Genomic DNA, 22630 nt, shown 5'->3' with positions numbered 1-22630 from the left:
TTCCAGTACTCTTACAAGTTTAAACACTGCATTTATTTAAAAAAAGAATTAATTCTTATTGCTTAGACTTTTTATTAGCTAATGTGAAGAGGCTCATACAGGCAGGGTACTTGTCGAGGCAGAATACTTGACTTCATCTCGCAGTGCTAGTCCTGTGAAGTTGTCCCGTCTCGCTGCGTATTCCCCAACGTTGGCCAGCCCTGGCACCACACAGCAGCTCAGAGCACTGCGGTATATGCTCATATCATGAGCATCATACCACTCGTCAGTCTTCTCATCATAGCACTCAACATTAAAGGTGGTGGTAAAGCCATTAAAACCACCCACCACAAATAGGAGGTCATCTACCACCTCGATGCCAAAATTACTACGAGGATTAAACATAGTGGGGATTGTGCGCCAAGTGTTAGCCACTGGGCTGTAGGCTTCTGCACTCCTAAGTCGATTAGCTCCGTCAAAGCCGCCTACCTGTGGACAGCAGAGGAAACACCACTGGCTGTTAACCATCGCTTCTGTTCACTGAGGATACCCCTCCTTGCGGGGGACCTGTGATTTCATACCTCCCTCTTCCACTATCTTCCATGCATAAAAAGCTTTCAAATACTTCCCACTGGTAGTGTAAACCTATTTGCTAATAGAAAACCTAGGCTATCAGTTTTGTTGTGTGAAAGAAACTCACCGCATATACGTGTTCTCCATAAGCAATTACACCTATCCCACTCCTCCTGCTTCTCATGGGTGCTATGACTGTCCACTGATTACTCTCAGCGTTGTACACTTCTGCTGTAAACAGGCATTCGTTTCCATTAAACCCACCACATATGTAGACCTGTGTGAAGAGAGTTCCAAGATGAGTAAAATTGTTACTTCTGGGGAATAGAAAGAGGGTGTGTATGATGGTGGCTGGGGGCCGAGGACACTTCAGATGCCAGTCTGCAGGCTGAGTTTTTTCCACACGTGCACACATTGCTTTTTAATAAGTAAAAGATAGCTACAAAGGGCCACTTAGTCGTTGGATGAAGGAGTTAGTATTGCAAGGTGAATACCGCCACTTCTGTTTTCCATCCACCTCAAAAAACAAAGCATTATTTCCGCCTTCCCCGGGGGTCTCACCTTTCCATAGAGTGTTGTAGCACTCGCATCACTCCTCTGCTCATGCATGGGGGCAATGAGTGTCCATTGGTTGGTCTCTGGCTCATAACGTTCAGCAGTGTTGAGACGCACATAGCCATCAAAGCCTCCCATGGCGTAAATAAAATTGCTGAGGACTGTCACACTGACGTAGCAACGCCTGGAGTGCATTGGGGCCACCTGGTGCCAGGTTTTCTTGACTGGGTCAAAACGCTTAACACTATTGAAATAGTCCACACTATCGAACCCCCCAATGATATAAACATAGCCTTTCAAATAGGCTGCCCCATGGTAGGCGCGAGGACTCTCTTCCTCACAAGTGACATTCACCCATCTGTCTGCCCGAGCATCATATGCCTCAATGGCATTGGTGGGGCTCCCACCACTCCAGCCACCAATTGCAAATAGGATGGCATAGGGCAAGCGGGGCCTGGTGAGTGGGTTGGTGAAATCAGAATTAGAAGGTCCATTCATATTTAGGTCATACATGGCCTTCAGGGCATTAATGATGACTGGCTTGCATTCCTCACTGTCTTTGACATAGTCATTCATTTTAACATTGTTCATGAAATATTCAGCGTGCATTAGGGCCAGGCGAACCTAAGAAGGAAATACAGAAAGTCATTCAGATGAAGTGAGGTGTCTGAAAAACCCATGTCCTTAAGCCCACAACTTCACAGCCTCCACTGAATGCACTCGGGTCATGTTTTATTTTTGTAACTTACATTTGGATGCTGAGAATGAGATAAAAGCCACCTCAAGTGATCACAGGGCTAGTCCATTCCTTGGCCCCTGGACAGGACTTTTAGACCAGAAAAAGCTGTGGTCATTGTTCAGTGATGGGATATCTATGTCTCTCTATATAAAGTAACATGAATTAGCACTGGATGGCTACAATTGAGTGCAATGCTCATGATCTGGTTTCTAGTCCAACTCCTGTTTTGGTTGGGGGAACTCACGCAAGGAAAGAGTTGTGAAAGGAAGATCTTTTAGAATTCTTTTGAAGACCTGCCTTCTCCTTCCCCCACTATCAGAATTTTGGTCAAAGAGAAAATAACTGGGGCAGAAGGAACTAGCCATGCTAGGGGCGAAGAAAGCTTCAAAATTCCAGAGAATGGCAGGGGATGCCTTCTACATATGTACATCCATAAGTGACTGCGTGCTAAATCGTTTCAGTTGTGTCCAACTCTTTGTGACCTGGAGCCCACCAGGCTCCTCTGTCCATGGGATTGTCCAGGCAAGAATATTGGAGTGGGTTGCCATACCCTCATCCAAGGGATCTTCCCAACCCAGGGATCAAACCCAAGTCTCTAACATCTCCTGCATTGGCAGGCAGGTTCTTTACCACTAGCGCCACCCGAGAAGTCCACATATATAAGTATATATATAACTATAACGACAACTCTGACATCTCTCAAATGTCTGAGTGTAGTCCTTGGGACAATCCCTTTGGGATTAATGAATCAAAAGTGAGCAATTAAGGGAATTCCCTGGTGCTCCAGTGGTTAGGACTCCAAGTGAACGTCCATGATGGGGCATGGCTTTGATCCCTGGGTATGGAACTGACTCGGTAACAAATCCACCTGCAATGCAGGAGACCCCCGTTTGATTCCTGGGTCGGGAAGATCCACTGGAGGAGGGACAGGCTACCCACTCCAGTATTCTTGGGCTTCCCTTGTGGCTCAGCTGGTGAAGAATCCGCCTGCAATGTGAGAGACCTGGGTTTGATCCCTGGGTTTGGAAGATCCCCTGGAGAAGGGAAAGGCTACCCACTCCAGTATTCTGGTATGGGGAATTCCATGAACTGTATAGTCCATGGGGTCGCAAAGAGTCTGACACGACTGAGCGACTTTCACTTCACTTCGTGGAACTAAGATCCCACAAGTCACATGGTTCAGCCAGAAAAAAGAGTGAACAATTAAAGCATCCCACAAAAAATAACTAAATGACCTTGGGAAGCAAAACTGAAATATGCTGCTTCCTATTTTGGGGGTCATGAGAAATCCATTTTAAAATGGCCTCAAATACAGCATCTTCTTGTTTGACGTTGAGCTCATCTTTCTCAATGATATCCTTAAGTTCAGTGACTGAGAGCTCTAAAAACTCTGCTGAGACTTTCACCATCTCCTCAAAGTTGTGCAGTATGAACATGTAGGCCTTCTGCCTCAGCTCAGGGCAGTAGTAGTAGTCTGTGAACTTGCAGATGCCGATACAGTTATCCAAACACAGCTCCGACTTGAGGAACTCACAGCAACCCCTGACAATACCCATGATGTTAAATTGGTCTGCAGCAGCCAACAGTTTCTCCACGTTATCCGGTGTGATGGGGACCGTCCGGGTGTATGCATATTCGATAATCAGTTTCATCATGTCGGGGGAAATGCCAGGGATGTTGTATACCTTCTTTTCAGTGTTGTTCCAGCCACTTGTAAACAAAGCTCTGGAAGAGAGACAAAAACTAGTAGTCACTGAAATATTTCTCTCTGGTCTGCGCACCCCCGCCCCCACCAACCTTTTCTTGTGGAGAGTTTGGACATTTTCCAAATAGCGCACAGTAAGTATATTGGAAATACATTGGTGTGAGGCGAGAGGGAGGAGAGTAGGCTTTATATAGTGGGCAAAAGAACCTTTCCAAGATCTTTGGTCACTTTTCTTCCTATTTTCATGGTCAGTAGCCCTTTTCCTCGGTTTAAGGATGGAAAATTGAGATCTGCAGCTGGTAGTATGACCCAGGTCTTCTCTGTCTCAGCCCATTGTCCACCAAACTCTACCACAATTAAAGAAATTAAACTTGAGCAAATACACTTTTAAAACAAGCAGTATTCATATCCAGAATCTGATCACTTCGCACTGCTCCTGTTGCTGCCTTCTTAGTCTGAGCCACCGCCATCTCTTGCCTCAATTATTGCAAATAAACCCCCTACCTCGCAGTCCTCAACCTTTTTGGCACCATGCACCAGCTTTGTGGAAAACAATTTTTCCATGGACTGGGAGGTAGGGATGGTTTCAGGATGATTCTCATAAGAAGCCTGCAACCTAGATCCCTCGCATGCACAGTTCACAGTAGGGTTCACGCTTCTGTGAGAATCTAATGCCTCCACTTACCTCACAGGAGGTGGAGCTCAGGCAGTCATGAGAGTGATGGGGATTGGCTGTAAATACAGGTGAAGCTTCACCTGCCTGCCACTCACCTCCTGCTGTGCAGCCTGGTTCCTAATAGGCCGGTATCAATCCGTGACCTGGAGGTTGGGGACCCCTGCAGTAACTGATCTCTCTGCTTCTGCCCTTGACATCTCCAGAGTTTACAGTCTTATCGCAGCCCCCAAAGTGATCCTTATGAGTTTATGCTCCTCTTCCACTCAGAAACTCCCACTGGCTTCCCTTGTTATTTACAGAGTAAAATACGAAATCCTTACCAGGGACTACAAAAGACCCCTGAGATCTGGACCATGAATACCTCTCTAATTGTATTTCCTCTTGCCTGCCTTCTCACCTTATTCCAGCCCTGCTGGCCTTGCTTTCCTTGAATACACCAGAGATACTTCCATCTTGGGTCCTTTGCATTTTGCTTTCTACTCGGCCTGGAAGGCTCCCCCGCAACACATTTCCATATTTTCCAAGACTTCAACCCCTGGAAGTCTTTCCTCAAATGTCACTTTGTCAGCAAAGTGGTAATCCTATTTAAAATGACTACCAACCACTCCCTATCTTTTTCCCTAGCAATTATGAGCTGATATATATTTTATTAAATGCCTATTCCCCCTATTCGAAGGTAAACTTAACAGGAATATTTATGTGTTGTTTTTTTTTCCCAGTACCTGTCACAAAATAGGCACTCAATAAGAGATTATTGAATGAATAAATGACCACTATTCCACAATTATTTATTGGGTCCTTTCTAAATAGCTAGGTACTTTTCTAGGTGTTGCAGAAGTCCCTGCCCTAATATATTTTTGCATTCTTTTTCTAGGAAGTTTAAGGAAATATGGGCTCAGAGATCAAATTCTCTATCAAAGAAGTCTGCAAACCTATAGCCTCTGGGCCAAATTCAACCCAACTCTTCTATTTTTGTCCTGCCCAAGAGTTAAGAATTTTTTTTTTACATTTTTAAATTGGCAAAAATATTGTGACACCTGGAAATTATAATAAATTCACATTTTGATAATAAAATAATTTTATTGGAACACAGCCATGTCCTTTCAGTTAGAATTGTCCATGGCTAATTTCCATTTCTTCTAGATCTCTTCTGTTTCTACCAGGTCTCTACTGTCCCTATCCTTTATTGTGCCCATCTTTGGGTGAAATGTTCCCTTGGTATTTCCAATTTTCCTAAAGAGATCTCTCGTCTTTCCCCTTCTGTTGTTTTCCTCGATGTCTTTGCACTGTTCATTGAAGAAGGCCTCCTTGTGTCTCCTTGCTATTCTGAAACTCTGCATTTATTTGGGTGTACCTTTCCTTTCCTCTCTCGCTTTTTCACTTCTCTTCTTTCTGCAGCTATTTGTGAAGCCTCCTCAGGTAACCGCTTTGCCTTCTTGCTTTTCTTTGGGATGGTTTTGTTTGCTGCCTCCTGTACAATATTACAGACCTCCGTCCATACTTCTTCAGGCACACTGTTTACTAGATCTAATCCCTTGAATCTATTCATCACCTCCAATGCATATTCATAGGGGATTTGATTCAAGTCGTACCTGGCTGGCCTAGTGGTTTTCCCCGCTTTCTTTAGTTCAAGCCTGAATTTTGTTATGAGAAGCTGATGGTCTGAGTGACAGTCAGTTCCAAGTCTTGTTTTTGCTGACTGTATACAGCTTATCCATCTTTGACTACAAAGAATGTAATTGATTTGATTTCGGTATTGATCATTTGGTGATGTCCATGTGTAAAGTCGTCTCTTGTGTTGTTGAAAAAGGGTGTTTGCTATGATCAGTGCATTCTTTTGGCAGAATTCTGTTAGCCTTTGCCCTGCTTCATTTTGTATTCCAAGGTCAAACTTGCCTGTTACTTGCCTGTTAGGTTTTCTTGAATTCCTACTTTTGCATTCCAATCCCCAGTGATGAATAGAATATCTTTTTTTGGTGTTAGTTCTAGGAGGTCGTCTACATCTTCACAGAAGTGATCAACTTCAGCTTCTTTGGCATCGGTGGTTGGGGCATAGACTTGAATTACTGTGATGTTGAATGGTTTGCCTTGGAAACGAACCGAGATCATTCTGTCATTTTTGATGTAACATCCAAGTACTGCATTTAACACTCTTTTGTTGACTATGAGGACTACTCCATTTATTATTCTATTGGATTCTTGCCTGCAGTACTAGGTATAATGGTCCAGCTAAATTAAATGACTACTGATGGAAGTAAAGTCTGATGCTGTAAAGAACAATATTGCATAGGAACCTGGAAGGTCCATGAATCCAGATAAATTAGAAATGGTCAAACAGGAGATGGCAAGAGTGAGCATTGACATTTTAGGAGTCGGTAAACTAAAATGGACTGGAATGGGTAAATTTAATTTAGATGACCATTATATCTTCTATTGTGGGCAAAAATCCCTTAGGAGAAATAGAGTAGCCCTCCGTCTATGGGGTCACACAGAGTCGGACACTGTGACTTAGCAGCAACAGCAGCAGCATGGTCAACAAAAGAGTCTGAAATGCAGTACTTGGGTGCAGTCTCAAAAATTGCAGAATGATCTCTATTCATTTTCAAGGCAAACCATTCATTATCACAGTAATCCAAGTTTATGCCCCAACGACTAATGCTGAAGAAGGTGAAGTTGAATGGTTCTATGAATACCTACAAGACCTTCTAGAACTAATGCCAAAAAAAAGATGTCCTTTTCATCATAGGGGACGGGAATGCAAAAGTAGCAAGTAAAGAGATACCTGGAGTAACAGGCAAATTTGGCCTTGGAGTACAGAATGAAGCAGGGCAAAGGCTAACAGTTTTGCCAAGAAAATGCACTGGTCATAGCAAATGCCCTCTTCCAACAATATAAGAGAAGACTCTACACATGAACATCACTAGTTGGTCAATACCAAAATCAGATTGATTATATTCTTTGCAGCCAAAGATGGAGAAGCTCTATACAATCAGCAAAAACAAGACTGGGAGCTGACTCTGGCTCAGATCATGAACACCTTATTGCAAAATTCAGACTTAAATTGAAGAAGGTAGGGAAAACCACTAAGCCATTGAGGTGTGACCTAAATGAAATCCCTTATGATTATACAGTGAAAGTGACACATAGATTCAAGGGATTAGATCTGATAGAGTGCCTGAAGAACTATGGACGGAGGTTGATGACGTTGTACAGGAGGCAGTGATCAAGACCATCTCCAAGAAAAAGAAATGCAAAAATGCAAAATGGTTGTCTGAGGAGTCCTTACAAATAGATTAAACAAGAAGAGAAGTGAAAGGCAAAGGAGAACAGAAAATATATACCCATTTGAATGCAGAGTTCCAAAGAATAACAAGGAGAGATAAGAAAACCTTCCTCAGTGATCAATGGGAAGAAATAGAGGAAAACAATAGAATGGGAAAGACTAGAGATCTCTTGAAGAAAATTAGAGATACCAAGGGAACATTTCATGCAAAGGTGGGCACAATAAAGGACAGAAATGGTATGGACTTAACAGTAGAAGTTATTAAGAAAAGGTGGCGAGTATACACAGAAGAACTATACAAAAAAAGATCTTAATGACCCAGATAACTACATTGGTGTGATCGTTCACCTAGAGCCAGACATCCTGGAATGTGAGTCAAGTCAGCCTTAGGAAGCATCACTATGAACAAAGCTAGTGGAGGTGATGGAATTCCAGTTGAGCTATTTCAAATCCTGAAAGATAATGCTGTGAAAGTGCTGCACTCAATATGCCAGCAAATTTGGAAAACTCAGCAGTGGCCACAGGACTGGAAAAGGTCAATTTTCATTCCAATCCCAAAGAAAGGCAATTGCAAAGAATGTTCAAACTACCGCACAATTGCACTCATCTCACATGCTAGCAAAGTCATGCTCAAAATTCTCCAAGCCAGGCTTCAACAATATGTGAACTGAGAACGTCCAGATGTTCAAGCTGGATTTAGAAAAGGCAGAAGAACCAGAGATCAAATTGCCAATATATTGGATCATCGAAAAAGCAAGAGAGTTCCAGAAAAGCATCTACTTCTGCTTTATTGACTACGCCAAAGCCTTTGACTGTGTGGATCACAACAAACTGTGGAAGATTCCTCAAGAGATGGGAATACCAGACCACCTTACCTGCCTCCCGAGAAATCTGTGTGCAGGTCAAGAAGCAACAGTTAGAACTGGACATGGAACAATGGACTGGTTCCATATTGGCAAGGGAGTACGTCAAGGATATCCTCCTTATTTAACTTATATGCAGAGTACATCATGTGAAATGCCGAGCTGGATGAAGCACAAGCTGGAATCAAGATTGCTGGGAGAAATATCAATAACCTAAGATACATGGATGACACCACCCTTATAGCAGAAAGCAAAGAATAACTAAAGAGCCTCTTGATGAAGGTGAAAGAGGAGCGTGAAAAACGTGGCTTAAAACTCAACATTCAAAAAACTAAGATCATGGCATCTGGTCCCATCACTTCATGGGAAATAGATGGGGAAACAGTGGAAACAGTGACAGACTTTATTTTCTTGGGCTCCAAAATCACCGCAAATGGTGACTGCAGCCATGCAATTAAAAGACGTTTGCTCCTGGAAGAAAAGCTATGACCACCTGCTGCTGCTGCTGCTGCTAAGTACGCTTCAGTCGTGTCCAACTCTGTGTGACCCCATAGATGGCAACCCACCAGGCTCCGCTGTCCCTGGGATTCTCCAGGCAAGAACACTGGAGTGGATTACCATTTCCTTCTCCAATGCAGGGAAGTGAAAAGTGAAAGTGAAGTCGCTCAGTCGTGTCTGACTCTTCGCTACCCCATGGACTGCAGCCTACCAGGCTCCTCTTTCCATGGCATTTTCCAGGCAAGAGTACTGGAGTGGGTTGCCTTTGCCTTCTCCTAGACAACATATTAAAAATCAGAGACAAGGGGGAACTCATGTACACCCCGGGTGGATTCATGTCAATGTATGGCAAAACCAACCAATATAATATTGTAAAATAATTAGCCTCCAATAAAAATTAAAAAAAAAAATCAGAGACATTACTTTGCCGACAAAGGTCCATCTATTCAAAGCTATGGTTTTTCCAGTAGTCATGTATGGATGTGAGAGTTGGACTATAAAGAAAGCTGAGCACCAAAGATTGATGCTTTTGAACTGTGGTGTTGGAGAAGAAAGACTCTTGAGAGTGCCTTGGTCAGCAAGGAAATCAAATCAGTCAGTCCTAAAGGAAGTCCTGAATATTCATTGGAAGGACTGATGCTGAAGCTGAAACTCCAATACTTTGGCCACCTGATGCAAAGAACTGATTTATTGGAAAAGACCCTGATACTGGGAAAGACTGAAGGCAGGAGGAGAAGGGGACGACAGAGGATGAGATGGTTGGATGGCATCACCAACTTGATGGACATGAATTTGAGTAAGCTCTGGGAGTTGGTGATAGACAGGGAAGCCTGGTGTGCTAAAGTCCGTGGGGTCGCAAAGAGCTGGACATGACTGAGCAACTGACTGAACTGAAATTAAATTCGCCCATTTCTGTATATTTTAGTCCACTGATTCCTAAAATATTGATGCTTATTCTTACCATCTCCTGCTTGACCATGTCCAATTTACCTTGATTTATGGACCTAACATTCCAGGTTCCTATGCAATACTGTTCTTTGCACCATTGGATTTTACTTTCATCACCAAACACATCCATAACTGAGCGTCATTTCCACTTTGGCCCAGCTGCTTCATTCTTTCTGGGGCTATTAGTAGTTGTCCTTCACTCTTCCCAGTAGCATATTGGACACCTTCCAACCTGGGGACTCATCTTTCGGTGTCATATCTTTTTGTCTTTTTATACATTTCATGGAGTTCTCATGGCAAGTATACTGGGGTGGTTTGCCATTCCCTCGTTTAGTCAGAACTCTCCACTGTGACCCTTCCATCTTGGGTGGCCCTCCACGGCATGGCTCATAGCTTCGTTGAGTTATGTAAGTCCCTTTACCACAGAAAGGTATCCAGAGTCAGACCTTCCGGAGTGTGAAGTCAAGTGGGCCTTAGAAAGCACTGCTGTCAGTAAAGCTAGTGGGACTTCCCTGGTGGTCCAGAGGTTAAGAATCTGCTTGCCAATGCAGGAGACACAGGTTCAATCACTGATCCAGGAAGATTCCACATATCGCAGAGTAATTAAGCCTGTGTGCCACAGCTACGGAGCCTGAGCTCTGCAATGAGAAGCTTGTGAACTGCAAATAGAGAGTAGCCCCCATTCTCCACAGTAGAGAAAGCCCACGCGCAGCAGTGAAAACCCAGCAAGGTCAAAAATAAAAATACAAATTATTAAAAATAAAGCTAGTCAGTGTGATGGGATTCCAGTAGAGCTATTTAAAAATCCTAAAAGATGATGCTATCAAAGTACTGCACTCAGTATGTCAGCAAATCTGGAAAACCCACTAATGGCCACAGCACTGGAAAAGGTCAATCCTCATCCCAGTTCCCAAGAAGGGCAGTACTAAAGAATGTTCAAACTACCAGACAGTTGCACTCATCTCTCGTGCTAGTAAGGTTATGCTCAAAATCCTGCATGCTCGAGTTCAGCATTATGTGAACTGAGAACTTTCAGATGTCCAAGTTGGGTTTAGAAAAGGCAGAGGAACCAGAAATCAAATTGTCAACATTCATTGGATCACAGAGAAAGCAAGGGAATTCCAGAAAAACCTCTACCTCTGTTTCATTGACCACACTAAAGCCTTTGACTGTGTGGATCATAACAAACTGTGGAAAACTCTCAAAGAGATGGGGATACCAGACCATCTTACCTGTCCCCTGAGAAACCTGTATGTGGGTCAAGAAGCAACGGTTGGAAGCCTGTGTGGAACAACTGACTGGTTCAGGATTGAGGATGGAGTATGATAAAGCTTTAATCTGTTAATGTAACTTACACGCTGAGCATATCTTGAGAAATGTCAGGCTGGATGAGTTACAAGCTGGAATCAAGATTGGCAGGAGAAACAACAATCTCAGATATGTGGATGATAACACTCTAATGGCAGAAAGTGAAGAGGAACTAAAGAACCTCTTGATGAGCGTAAACGAGGAGAGTAAAAAAAGCCGGCTTAAAACTAAACATTAAAAAAACTAAGATTATGGCAGCCCCATCACTTCATGGCAAATAGAAGGGGAAAAGGTGGAAGCAGTGACAGATTTCCTCTTCTTGGGCTCTAAAATCACTGTGGATGGTGACTGCAGCCATGAAATTAGAAGACAGTTGCTTCTTGGCAGGAAAGCTATGACAAACTTAGTGTGTTGAAAAGCAAAGACATTGCTTTGCCAACAAAGACCTGTATAGTCACGGCTATGGTCTTTCCAGTAATCATGTATGGTTGTGAGAGCTGGAACGTAAAGAAGGCAGAGCACCGAAGAATTGTTGTCTTCGAACTGTGGTGCTGGAGAAGACTCTTGAGCGCCCCTTGGACAGCAAGTCAATCTTAAAGGAAATCAACCCCGAATATTCATTGGAAGGACTGATGCTGAAGCTGAAGCTCCAATATTTTGGTCACCTGATGCAAACAGCTGACTCACTGGAAAAGACCCTGATGCTAGGAAGGATTGAGGGCAGAAGGAGAAGAGGGCATCAGAGGATGAGATGGCTGCATGACATCACCGATATAATGCACATGAACTTGGTCATACTCGGAGATGGTGAGGGACAGGGAGGCCTGGTGTGCTGCAGTCCATGGGGTCATGAAGAGTCAGACACAATTGGGCGACTGGACAACAACAAAACATGGCTGCTATCGCACTGAAAGCAGAGTGGAATAGTTGTGACAAGACTGTGTGGCCTGCAAAAATCCACTTAAAATATGCACTATTCGACCTTTTTGTATACCTTGCCCTAGGTTTACAGAAATGAGAATTTTTAGCAACAGGTGGGACACACTTACCATATCTTCATTGGAACTGAGTACTCAAATATTTTCAGCTCATAAGCAAGATAGCTTTTTACCTTCCTGATTACAACACTTTCAGCTCAAACTTCCTTTTTCTTCTGATAAATATTTCCTGGGTTCTTTCCCTTCATCCCCCTTCCCATCCTCTCTATCCCTGTTAATTTATCACCCTGCCTTAGATAGGGGCTTAAGGGGTAGCTGAAGTGGCACTGTCACCTAGGTTTAAGTAGGAAATCCAGTACAGGTGTCCAACTGTCCCAAAGATTGGTGTGGGTGCAAATCAAAGAACAAAAGCACCTGACCCACCAACAGCTGGTTGAAATTCAGTTGAAAACCAGAGAAGCTCCAGCCCTGGTTGGGCCTCTTCAGAAAACAAAGAAGCCAGTCTACAGAAGCCCAGGGCTTTGACAGGGTCCCTAAACTTAAGATTGTGGGGTGGGAAACGTGAAATGAACCAAAATGTCTCAGAATGAGCCCAGTTCCCCCTTTGGCTTAGTTCAGCAACCCTGTTATACCTAAAGTAGGAACTGCAGCTACAGAGGATGTTCTTGTGGGCATTGAACTCAAAGCCATTGACCTTGATGACCACGTCGCAGAGCTTGCCCTCTAGCCTAAGCTCGTTGAAGATCTCACAGGTCATCGCACTCATCTTCCTCTCCATGTGAGGCTGGTGGAACCGTGTGGAGGCCGCCGTGCTCTCCATCTCCATGGCACCCTGCGATCAGCGGAGAGAGGCTGCTCTCCTAGGGTGTCGGGGAGGATTGTAGGGGGGCCCCTTTAGCCAGCTGTCGCTCCTTTTCCCTACTACATCTTTCATATAGGGCCCATCAGGCAGCCCAAGTTCCAGAATCCTGGGGCCGCAGTGAGGTCACTCTCAGGATTGTGTTCTCAGGTTCTGGAACTCTCTCCTGTCCCTATCCTTCTTCCTTCTCCCCTTCCCCAAGGCACCACTCAGGTTGAAGACCACCCCACACCTTCCGCAACCAGAAGAACAGGGTCCTGTGACCACCACGACCACCGCATCACAGCTCTGTTTCACTCCGACTCCTGTGGCCCACTTCAGGTGTTCAGTCGGGCTTCTCTGTAGCGTCCATCTACCTTCTTCTACAGCCTGGCACTTGACTCCCAGACAGAGTTCTGGGAAGCTAAGGCAGAAAGTAAAGCTTTTCCGAAGTAAAGCTGATGAGCTTTCATTCTGGTCCACCTGTCCAGGGCCTTCCTGCCCTCTGGACGTGAGTCACCCATCTTCTGTGATGAGGGGCGAGTCCAGAGAAGGAAGCACCTTCCGGCTGTTCAACAGAACTCACTTATGTCTCCTTCACATTCCCTCCCTTCCTGCGGCCTTTCGATCATGCAAACTATAAGCCTGGAAATGAACACTCTGGTGAGGGTTTTTGCTCTACAAGGAATGGCACCCACGTTCCCTCCACCCAAGGGGATCCTCTCCGTCCTCAACACAGGGCTCTCAAGCAGGGTCTGCACGCACAGTGCCGCGCGGCCCTCCAGAGGCCGCCTGCCTCTCCCGACCCTGCACCGAGCCCACCACCCCCGGGCTCGCAGCCCGCACCCCGACCCCACCCCGCCCCCGGATCCGCCCGGGTAGGTCGGAAGCGGCGCCTGCGCAGTGCAGCCGCGGGGCGGTCGTTGTGTCCACGCCGCCAACAGGCCCGCGAGCGCAATGGCGGAGGAGGTGAGGTGGGAGGAGGAGAGCGGCGTGGGGCTGACCCCGAACCCCCGGGCGCTCCGAGCCGCCCAGCAGGCCGTCTGGGCTCCGCCGCGCCAGTGCGGCCCGTAGACGCCCGGGCCTTGCCAGAGCCCCCGCTCGCCCCCTGCGCCCCCGGCCCGGCTTCGCGGGGCTCCTCTCGGGCCCTGCGCGGTGCTGGAATCAGCGGTTCTCTCGGGTCTCGGGACAGGTGAGCACCCTGATGAAGGCCACAGTCCTGATGCGGCAGCCCGGACGGGTGCAGGAGATCGTGGGCGCCCTCCGCAAGGGCGGGGGAGACCGCTTACAGGTATCGCGGGGTGGGGGCAAGGTCGGGGCGGCTGGGGGCGGTGCGGGTGGCTGGGGAGGTGGCTTGCCCTGGGCGCCTTACGCGTTGCTGCAGACACGTGCAGGCAAGCCTTCAGCCTTTGGAAATAGCCAGGGATTTGAGGGCAAGCCTGTTTTGCCTTGGAGGAGAGCCCACCTGCCCGAAAACCTAGATTTCAATATTATCAAATTTCTTTAGACAGAAAGCACCCCACACCAGGCCTCCGGGTCTTGTTGTCCTCCTAGCTAAGGTTGGTGGGCTCCCCAAGAAGGTGCAGATGTGGAGATGAGCCAGAAGGAGGGGGCATCTTAAGAGAAACCAGGACATTGAGATGGGCGCTATTGCAAGGGTAGACGAGGTACTGATTCTGCAGTCCCATCCCCACCCTCCACGAAACTGGGTCTTCTCAGGGCTGGCACAGGTACCAACTAGAATTAGTTCTGCCTTCCCTCTCCAGTTGTTCCTAACTCCCCCAGGGCTGTGCCTGCAGGCTGGGCATAGAGCTGTTTGGCTTTCCGTATTCATATTGATACAGGCCTACACCGGAAGGTGCCTGTCTAGGCATCATCTCTCTTTTGCATTTCAGGTCATTTCTGATTTTGACATGACCTTGAGCAGGTTTGCATATAATGGAAAGCGATGCCCTTCTTCTTACAGTAAGTCACACACAAGCTTGCTTTATTGGACTTAACAGGATGATGGCTTCTAAGGGACAAGTAAAAGGAGTTCTGTGTTTTTGCAGACATTCTGGATAACAGCAAGATCATCAGTGAGGAGTGCCGGGAAGAGGTGGGTTACTCCCTTCTTTGCTCAGAAACGGCTGGCATATACTAAACAATGTCCAATGGCTCTTGGTTAGGACCAAAGATTCTAGGGTTGAGACCATGGAAGGTTAATTAAAAAAAAAATTGTTGTTATGCTCAGGTGGACCTGGTCTGTGTGTGTGTGTGTGTGTGTGTGTGTGGCTTGTGGAATCCTAGGGTTGAACAGGGATTGATCAGGGCCCTTGGCGATGAAAGGGAGGAGTCCTAACCACTGGGCCACCAGGGAATTCTCAGGTGGACTTAGTCTTGTACACTGAGAAAGCTTTTCCTTATTGGCCAAGACATATGATAATGGATGGTTGGAATATGCTTACTGCTAGCTATAGAACTTAGAGGAGATGTTTTACTGCCTCCATTTAACAGATGGGGAAACAGAGACTTGGAGAGGTTTGAGTAAGTTACCCATGGTCACATGGCAAGATGCAGAGCTTGGTTTTCCCATAGATCTGATTCTGTTCCCAAACTCTTTTTAACTGTATTATGCTGTTTCCTTGATAGTATAAATTTTCTTGGTGCATTAGCAGTTATCAAGAAAGACTTCTGAATTAATTAATGTCTATGTATGAAACTCCCCATTTCCATAAGATGCATACAGATAATATAAGGTGATCCCTGTAGCCTTGGAGTTCATTTTACCTTGTTCCACGTTCTTCCCATCAATGTCCTCTTCGCCGGAGCAAAGCTATGCTAACTGCTCATTTCTCTGCTGAGCTCTTTCTTCTAAGTAACTGTATCATTTAGTTCCACTTGATTATGAAGTTCACCCAGTTGTGTACTAAGCAGTTTGTTGGCTGGCCATGGTTGGTCCGCTTTTCCAGTACTCTGCATGATTACTGGTTATTAGGATGGGCAGTGAATTATAAATAGCCTTTCTGTTTCTACACCTGTGTCTCTGGAGATGCCATTTGTAGCTTAAGGTAGAGTCTGGCTCTACCACTGATCACCTTTGGGAAGTCACTCTTTTTGGTCCTCAATCATAGCAACTTCCAGAGAGCTTCATTCACAAATAAAACAAAAGGTTTGGGTGCCCTCTCTAGGATGAAGCTAGAGAAAACTAGGATTTCTGGTGTTGATGTTTTTCTGAAGAAATTCATAAGGCAAAACTTACGTAAAGAAATTTTTTTTAAATTTATATTCTGTTGAGTTCTGTTTTACTTTCAGAAGAATGTTCTCACATTCAAATAATTAAGAATCTTTAATACATTTTAGGGACTTCCTGTCTTTGAATTTAACCCTCTTTTGGACTGATGGTCGGGGACTCCATCTGATCTCATAATATTCTGCGACCATGCACGTATTAAAATTATAATTCTTCCCTCTGTCCGTTCCCGTTTTTACTGGGCACTGTTACTGACGGAACCGTGTGACACATGACCCCCGAGGCAGCCTCCCTGGGGGCTGGAGGGTCCAGGCACACGGAAGGTGACCTCAGCCAGAGGAGGCACATGGAGATGCTCCTGGTGAGGTTGTCCGCCTGATGTTGACAGTGCAATGGTTATCCCTGAACATACTACAGTATTCGAGCATGTTCTTTACCAGATCTATCCAAATTGCCCTGATTTTAAAGATTTTAGTGCAACTAGCAGCACTTAAATCTTTAAAAGCAGTGCAGTTGAGCTTCCCTAGTGGCTCAGACAGTTAAAAATCTGCCTGCCGTGCAGGAGACCCGAGTTCGATCCCTGGGTCAGGAAGATGACCCCAGAGAAGGGAATGGCTGCCCACTCCACCATTCTTGCCTGAAGAATTCTGTAGATGGAGGAGCCTGGCAGGCTTCAGTCTGTGGAGTTACCAAGAGTTGGACACGACCGAGCAATTAACACTATGATTGCTACTGAACTTGTAAAAGAATCTTTGTGAAGGCAATAGTTTGATGTGTTTGTTCTCATTCTTTTTGTGACATAGCATTAAAATGAGTCCCAAACCGCTAAAATAAATGTGTTTTTATCCATGTGCTCCCCTGCCCCTAAGTTATCTTGTCTACTACCTGAGAAAGCATACCACGTTTTAGGAAATACAGCATTAACTCAGTTCTTACTGATTAAGTGCTGCTGTCTGGGCTAATTTATAACACCAACAACGGCAACAAAATTCTAGATGTTACCTCATTACAAAACCTCTTTGTGTTGTTGATGCCTCGACCTCCCTCTTTGGGCCAAGGGGCTTGGGTCGGGGGGGGGGGGGTGGCTGGAATGCAGAAGGATGGCCAGCTCTGAAGCTCCTGTGACTCCTTTATATGAATTGCATCTTCCAGGTGACTGGTGACTTTTTTTCTCATGTGGGACTGTAGGACTCGGCTGGGGAAAGCTTGATGGAGACTGATGACTTTTCTCTTCATTTTGGATGTCACAGCTCAAAGCGCTCCTTCAGCATTATTACCCAATTGAGATTGACCCACACCGGACCATCAAAGAGAAGTTACCCCACATGGTAGAATGGTAAGTGCCAGTAGGGGTGAATGATGGCTCGGTCTGGCTTTGAGATCCAATGCAGGCTCCATTACCTTACTGCATGCTCACCTGAATGCCACACTCCCAGCTATTGGAACAGATTGTCCAGACAGGTCACTCATGGCTGCTGCTGGATGAAGTAGGGGGCTCACTGAGAGTCTTTGGAGTAAACTAGAAGCCCCTTAATTTGGGGGAATCAGTGCTTTGGGGCAATAACCTGCCTCCGAAAAGACAGTATCGCTGGACAGAGCTCCAGAGAAAGGGTTCAGAAGAACTTTGCATCAGCAGCAACTCACCCAGCTGTGGTCTGCAGTGTTGCTGTCTCACCCCCCTCCTTTAGGGACAACCAGCGTCCTGTTGGAGAAGGAAATGGCAACCCACTCCAGTGTTCTTGCCTGGAGAATCCCAGGGACGGGGGAGCCTGGTGGGCTTCCGTCTATGGGGTCACACAGAGTCGGATACGACAGAAGTGACTTAGCAGCAGCAGCAGCAGCATCCTGCAGGAAGTGGCTCCGAGGAAAAGGATGAGGCCTCCACTGCCAGTACTTCCAAAGGGGATTCAGGCCTGCGATGGGAAAGGGCACTTTACTTAGTGGTTTGAATATAGGGTTTTGTGGGGTGTCTCTCTCCAGGTGGACCAAAGCACACGACCTCCTGTGTCAACAGAAGATTCAGAAGTTTCAGATAGCCCAGGTGGTAAGAGAGTCCAACGCAATGCTCAGGTGAGCTGCCTGCTCTGGAAAATGCTTCTGGCAGACTGGAATGGGTTTGCTCACAAAGAGAGGTTGGAAGGGAGTTGAAGAGGAGTTAGTTGCTGGAAGAGTCAGAAGGGACCAACGCGATGAGTAGCTCCATGAGGAGAAAGTCTTGCTTTTCCTCTCTGGACTCAGCCAGAGAATTTTCTGTCCTTGGGTGTGTCCTCGGACACACTCTGCTGGTAACGGATGTGGTGAAGATGCTCCGTCTTCTAGAACAAACAGTGTCTTGGTAATTTTTCCCAGTAGTAAAAAGACTTATGGGATCCCCATGGTAACTGGTGTTCTTTATCCAGACGTGGGAGTTAGCCGGCCTGGGACCCTTGATCATTGGTGGCCTTCATAGCTCAGCTCTCTCTGCTGGAGCGTTCTTTACCAGAGGAGGGATGGGGGCACATATAGGAAAGAATCAGCACAGGTGCCTTCCCTCAAGGATTGTGTGTCTTGACTGGGAGAGAAGCTGCCTTGTGGAAAACCAGGAGAGTAGGCATGTGCGGACCCAGTAAGTGCCCAGGTAGGTTGGGGGTGCTCCCCAGCGAAGCCACCCAGAGCCACCTGGTTGTATTTTGCTCAAGCAAAATCATCTAGAAACAAACAAACAAAAATTGTGTTTATATGATTTATGTGAAGTTCAGGGACAGGGAAAGCAAATCAATGGTGATGTGAAGTCAGAATGGGGGCGGTGGCATCAACTGGGAAGGGACATGAGGGAACCTTGACCTGGTAGGTATCACGCGCATGTACACATGTTGTAAATATTAATTGAGCTGAACACTTACGATTAGTGTACTTTTAATGATTTATTCTATGTATTTTATACCTCAATTTAAAATGTTTTAGAGGGATTTAACTGGTAGTCCAGTGGTTAAGACTCCAAGCTCTCCATGCAGGAGCACAGGTTCAGTCCCTGGTCAGGGAACTAAGATCTTGCATACAGAGCAGTGCAGCCAAAAAAAAAAAAAAAAATGTTTAAAGAAAATTTTAAAAGATGTAACCCAAATAGAAAATAAAGGACAGCAGCAGAGGCGTTGCAGTTTCAGAACCATTCATCTGGTTTCAGGGATGGATACAAGACATTCTTCAACACCCTCTCGCAGAACAACATTCCCCTTTTCATCTTTTCTGCTGGCATTGGGGATGTCCTGGAAGAAATTATCCGGCAGAGGAAGGTGTTCCACCCCAACATCCACATCGTGTCTAACTACATGGAGTTTGATGAAGATGTGAGCTGCATCTCAGAGCTGGGGCTGGAACAAGGATGGGGACTGCCAGCCAGTGTGCTTCACCCTGAGTGTTAACTGGGATGAGGGGCAGGAGGAGGGAGGGGAAGGCATGCTGGCTTCGTTGCCCTTGGCAGCTATTTATTTATTAACGCGGCTAGAGACAGTTACTTTTGAAAGACCCATTCTTGGGTGTCTGGCTGACAGTGGTCTCTCTGCCGCGGAGGACCTAGTTTAGGGCTCAGCCAGGCCCTGTGTCACTGTCATGGGTCATGTGCCATCCTAGGTACTCAGAGGCTTGGACTTGGACTTGTTTTGCTTGAGCCAGAGGTGGGCTACACTGACTCACCCATGTTCTGACTTCTTCCCCTTAAGACCAAGGCTGGAATGTTCGTCCCTTTGACTTGTGGTTAGGGTGCAGCCCACAGCTGAGGTTAGCACACATGTAGCCCAGGCGATGCTTGTATCCCAGCTTCTTGCTTCCCCCAGAGCAGATGATCTACACTGTTTGATGGGCCCTGTTAGTTTAAACCAGGGGCTGGAAACATTTTTTTGGAATTCCCTGGTTGTCCTCTTTTTAAGACTCAGTGCTTCCACTACTGAGGCCTGGATTCAGTCACCAGTTGGGGAACCGAGATCTCCTAAGCTATGTGGCATGGCCAAAAAGAACCCAACCAAACAAAAAAAACCTTTTCCTATAAAAGAACAGATAGTAAATATCTTACTAGGATCATTCGCAACTACTCTGTCACACAAAAAAGCAGCCATAGACAAGATGTAAACAATTGGGCCTATAAATTAAGTTCCAGTAGAATTTGGAGAAGGAAATGGCAGCCTACTCCAACATTCCTGCCTAGAGAATTCCATGGACAGAGGAGCCTGGCAGGCTATAGTCCATGGGGTCGCACAGAGTCAGATGCAACCGAACAACTAACACACACAGAACTTGATTTATAAAAATAGTCCAAATCTGGGCCACAAGCTGTAGCTTGCTGACCCCTAGTTTGGACCACAGTGAAGTACTGGCATTATCTGTGGCTTTCAGGATTCTGTTTCTTACGTGACAGACTGGAAAACTGGCCCTCGATGGGTCCCTGTAACCCTTCTGTCTGTCTCCCGTCTTGACTACTTAGGGCTTCCTAAAGGGATTCAAGGGCCAGCTCATCCACACCTACAACAAGAACAGCTCTGTGTGCGAGAACTCCGATTACTTCCAGCAGCTTCAGGGCAAAACCAACATCCTCCTGCTGGGAGACTCCATGGGGGACCTCACTATGGCTGATGGGGTTCCTGGCGTGGAGAACATTCTCAAGATTGGCTTTCTAAATGACAAGGTAGGCATGAGACCTGGGCTCTTCATGGCTGGCTCCTTCATTCCTGTTATGGGATGTACACTGTGTGAAGTATTAGAGGCTCAGAGGTCAGACACAACCATAGTCTCCTAGGAAACAAGAGATACCCAGTGGTCAGAGCTGTGTGCACAGCACAGGGCGTGATCTGGAGGTCAGAACACATCATCAGAGCTCACGCTTGCTGAGTGCTCACTTTGTGTCAGGAACATAAAACCAGCTGATCTGTACAGTCATACTTTGAGGTGTAGTGACTGTTTTACCTTTTTACAAGTGTGGAAACTGAAGCAGGGGGATTAAGTAACTTGCCCAAGGTGACATAGTTTAGAAAGTGGTTGGGCTGATCACCAGTCCTCCTAAATCTTACCTATAAGGGCATGATTGAGATGGGGGATGTTGGTATTCAAGCTGTGGGTTTATAATTTAGAGAAGGAAAACATAGAAGCAGACAAGAGGTTAATGGATGAAAGTAGGGTTGTTGAGGGGCACAGTATGGCATCACGCTCGGCCAGCAGGTGCTGAAGCCTTTTGAAAAGTCAGTCCTCAGAGATTAGAGGTAACATCTGGTTTTTTGTCTCTTAATCCTTGTGACTGTCCTTTTGACACTGACCCAGGGGTTAATTGTGGCAGCCTGTACCCACAGCCATGTGTGTCTCCAAAGGACAGGGCCTGGTAACCCTGAACTCCTTTTGGAGATTCGCAGCTTGAAGGCCCTCCTCCCCTGCCCCTGGGCAGAGGGCAGGGCACTGGGGACACTCGTTCTCTGTTCCCTGGGCAGGTGGAAGAGCGGCGGGAGCGCTACATGGACTCATATGACATCGTGCTGGAGAGGGACGAGACGCTGGACGTGGTCAATGGGCTGCTGCAGCACATCCTGCAACAGGGTGACTGGACAGAGATGCAGGGCTCCTGAGCGCAGGCAGGGCCTGCAGGCTGCAATGAGGAGGGGCCTTCCCGGAAGGCTGCTCTGCTCCTCCTGTGCGTGCAGAGTCCTCCAGAGAACATTCCGGGCTGCCGGTGGCCGGGAGCCCCTGGCTCACACCCATCCCTCCTCCTCTCCCCGGCTCCTTGGTTTTGTGTTCTCCAGCGGCTCGAGGGAGCCCTGCCAGAAGGGAGGACGGCGAAAGCTATTCCAGGCGAACTGCGGACCTACGCAGTGTTAGCACTTTAGGAATCAGCCGGTCCAGGGAATCTTTTTTTTTTTCAGTATTTTTTAACATGGGAAGCTGTTCTTCAAACAAGTCAAAGTCTAATATGTGAAACAGATCAAAAATAAAAAAACAAAAAAACAAAAAGGTGATCTGATTTGGGGATCTGGGGTGGAGCAGAGCCTATACTTCCTGGCTCCAAGATGCTGGAATCTCCAAGACCATGGAACACAGTTTGAAGACCACTGAACTCGCCCAGGAGACCCTCTAAGCACGGCTAACACAGCCAGGTGTGTCTGTGGGGGCCGGGGGAGGGGCGCAGACAGGGTTGGGAGGGTATGTTTCTGACCTAAAATGGTTTGACTTGATTCTCATGCAGAAGTTAAACTTGAGATTCTGTGTGGTCAGCTGGATCTGGCCAGCACAGCAGAGCCCCGTCTTTATGGATTTCCTAAAGTGATCCATGTGAGTGTGGATTTTCCCTGGTACCCCAGCTCCTGTCCCTCCTCCTCCGGGTCACTGAAGCAGACAAACTTCCAGGGAGTTGAGTGGGGACCTGACAGTGCTCTGGGCAGAGTCAGCTTCGTTCCCTCACCCGCCTGCCTAGCTGCTGGAAAGTCGTGTTTACTGCAGCTCTAAAAGGAAAGTAGTGGGAGTGTTGACGGAGAGCTGGCT

At 46.5% G+C, this 22630-nt stretch overlaps 2 protein-coding genes across 2 annotated transcripts; one reads left to right on the top strand and one right to left on the bottom strand.

The window, feature by feature from the left end:
• Positions 1-93: 93 nt before the first annotated feature.
• Positions 94-12891, bottom strand: KLHL10 (kelch like family member 10). Its single transcript, XM_088829109.1, has 5 exons — positions 12698-12891; positions 3082-3589; positions 1114-1731; positions 680-829; positions 94-468 (listed from the first exon to the last, which is right to left on the bottom strand). Exons 1-5 carry the CDS (start codon positions 12889-12891, stop codon positions 94-96), a joined length of 1845 nt encoding a protein of 614 aa, XP_088685235.1.
• Positions 12892-13817: 926 nt separating this feature from the next.
• NT5C3B (5'-nucleotidase, cytosolic IIIB) lies at positions 13818-22095 on the top strand. Its single transcript, XM_055407861.2, has 9 exons — positions 13818-13877; positions 14101-14194; positions 14799-14868; positions 14955-15001; positions 17386-17471; positions 18116-18205; positions 19299-19461; positions 20592-20792; positions 21586-22095. The coding sequence occupies exons 1-9, from the start codon at positions 13861-13863 to the stop codon at positions 21718-21720; spliced, it is 903 nt and encodes a 300-aa protein (XP_055263836.2). The 5' UTR covers positions 13818-13860; the 3' UTR covers positions 21721-22095.
• Positions 22096-22630: the final 535 nt, after the last annotated feature.

Source organism: Moschus berezovskii, chromosome 20 (assembly GCF_049115385.1).
Source record: "Moschus berezovskii isolate FMDL1 chromosome 20, NW_MosBer_1.0, whole genome shotgun sequence".
In the NCBI taxonomy this organism is placed as follows: domain Eukaryota; kingdom Metazoa; phylum Chordata; class Mammalia; order Artiodactyla; family Moschidae; genus Moschus; species Moschus berezovskii.
The sequence above is the reverse complement of the archived record's forward strand: the minus strand, read 5'-3'. Positions and strand labels throughout refer to the sequence as shown.